The sequence below is a fragment of the Salvelinus sp. IW2-2015 genome, unplaced genomic scaffold (genome assembly GCF_002910315.2).
Source record: "Salvelinus sp. IW2-2015 unplaced genomic scaffold, ASM291031v2 Un_scaffold12878, whole genome shotgun sequence".
NCBI classification, from domain to species: domain Eukaryota; kingdom Metazoa; phylum Chordata; class Actinopteri; order Salmoniformes; family Salmonidae; genus Salvelinus; species Salvelinus sp. IW2-2015.
Genome location: NW_019954134.1, coordinates 1 through 1930, shown reverse-complemented (window position 1 = coordinate 1930; position 1930 = coordinate 1). Strand labels below are relative to the sequence as shown.

The window sequence follows — 1930 nt, the reverse complement described above, 5'->3', positions numbered from 1 at the left end:
CTTCAGTCTGTTTTCTTCCGTTTGGTGCCTAATCAACATGACGACCCTGGAGGGCAGAGAGACGTCTCCTCCACAGACATGTTTTCCCTAGAATGGACWTCCCCATTCAAGTCAATGGGTGATAGAAWTCTAATTCCATGTTCTCCTCACAGGGCTGTCTCTTTCAGGTCGTTGAGGTTTGGCATCCGTGACCTTGACGGTCTGGTAAAGGTGGGCCCGTTGGCGACCATTTGGTCGGGGTACGGCTGAGCCCCCTCCGCCCTGGCGAGGGCCGCCGCGTGCCAGTTGGACTCAATCTGCCCCTGTATCTGCCCCGGGAGGGGGTAACTCTGCTTCCGGTGGCTCTTAGACTGACCAGAGCTGGAGCTGCTGCTGCTAGGGTGTCCCTGGTGGGACCTACCGTCACCGAAGACTCCCCCTTTAGAGGAGGAGGTGGGGGGGTTGGGGAGGTGCTGGAATCGCAGGTCGGAAGGAGGAGGGGGTTGGCTGGAAGAGGAGGAGGGGGAGAGGTGCAGGAGCCTGCGTAGGGACTTCAGGGGTTGGTTCTAAGGGGAGGCATAGAAAACAATCACCACAAAGCTTGTGAACACTAAGCAGGTACACCAAGCTGGAAAGGAACAATTCAGTTTAGAATTCAGGAAATTCAGGAAGTGAATTGAAAATTCAGTTCAACCAGTAAACATAAATGAAGTGTGATTGTGAATCCACCTGTTTCTCCTGAGGCCAGTCACTGACTCTCTCTCTCTGTCTCCCTCTCTCCCTCTCTCGCTCTCTTTCTCTGTCGCGATCTCGGCTCTGCTCGCGTTCACGATCCTTATCYCGGGAGCGTTCRCGGTTCCTCCTCCGGCTGCCGTGGTGAGAGGAAGACGAGGACGAGGACTTGGCCCCCTTCTGGATAAACAGGTTGTCCTGGCCATCACCAGGAACCTACCATTTCACAACAGGAAAGGTGGGGGAGAGGGGGGGTTAACACTGACACAGTCAAGAACGATAGACTCAGGACATTTCAATAAACCTGTACACCCCAAAACACTCCACTAGCATCCAGAGGGAACAAAAAGGCCAAGGAAATCTCTCTGACTGCATTTGGGGTTAAGTGGACACTTTCCGAGTGCAATTGTGGGTAAACACGTGCAAATTGATGAGGCAGGCATCACAGCACATCGTTGGATGGCTGTGGGTCTCATGCACTCCTCCCTCCCTCTCCTCTCCCATTCCTCTCTCTCTCCCTCTCCCATTCCCTCTCCTCCGTCCTCCTTCATCTCGCTCTGAGTTGTCGCGCTACTGTAACCAGCAGTGCTTAACACTGACTGTAAATAATGATTCATTGTGTCCGCAGTAGCGGACGCGCTGACGATATCGAATCAAGTGAACGCTCAGAGACATGGAAAGGGGGAACTTCTGCTGGAGACTGCTAGCTGAGCTAACAATCGAGTCTGCTTCTCGCTAGATAACCGCAGAGGAAGTAGTGCTGTGCGACCCGCCTGGCAGTAACATTTCTGGATGACCATGTCCAGTGACTCCTGCCATCTCTGATCTCTGACAGAGTGAATACTCTATATCTGGGATTTTATTAACTTTCGATACATGTTCAATACTGTACTTTATAACAGCTCTAGTAACAGTTAAAAGTACTAGCGCATGTGAGTCGTGATTGCTTGTGTCTCATACATTTACTGGAGAGATTCAGCCATTGGCAGTATCTTTAGGAGGGTAATGTAGTTCAAGTGCGCATCACACAGAAAATACTGTTTATATGGTTTAGACTTGGATCAGTTGACTCTAAGCATTTACGGTTACAGTGGCAAAGGAGCTGCTTTTTGAGATAAGGGAGACTGCTTAGGACATTGCGAACCTGGTTGCTAGATCGAGGTGCTCCTCTGCCACGGTAAGATCGTGCGCATCAGTTTAGAGGAGGCTGACGGCCCTC

At 51.4% G+C, this 1930-nt stretch overlaps 1 protein-coding gene across 1 annotated transcript; it reads right to left on the bottom strand.

Moving 5' to 3' along the window:
* Positions 1-52: 52 nt before the first annotated feature.
* LOC139027383 (cyclin-dependent kinase-like 5) lies at positions 53-927 on the bottom strand (the record flags this gene model as incomplete). The annotated part of the gene is made up of 2 exons (XM_070442494.1): positions 53-545; positions 709-927. Coding segments are annotated over 2 exons (618 nt in total), but the record flags the coding sequence as incomplete, so codon positions are not given.
* Positions 928-1930: the final 1003 nt, after the last annotated feature.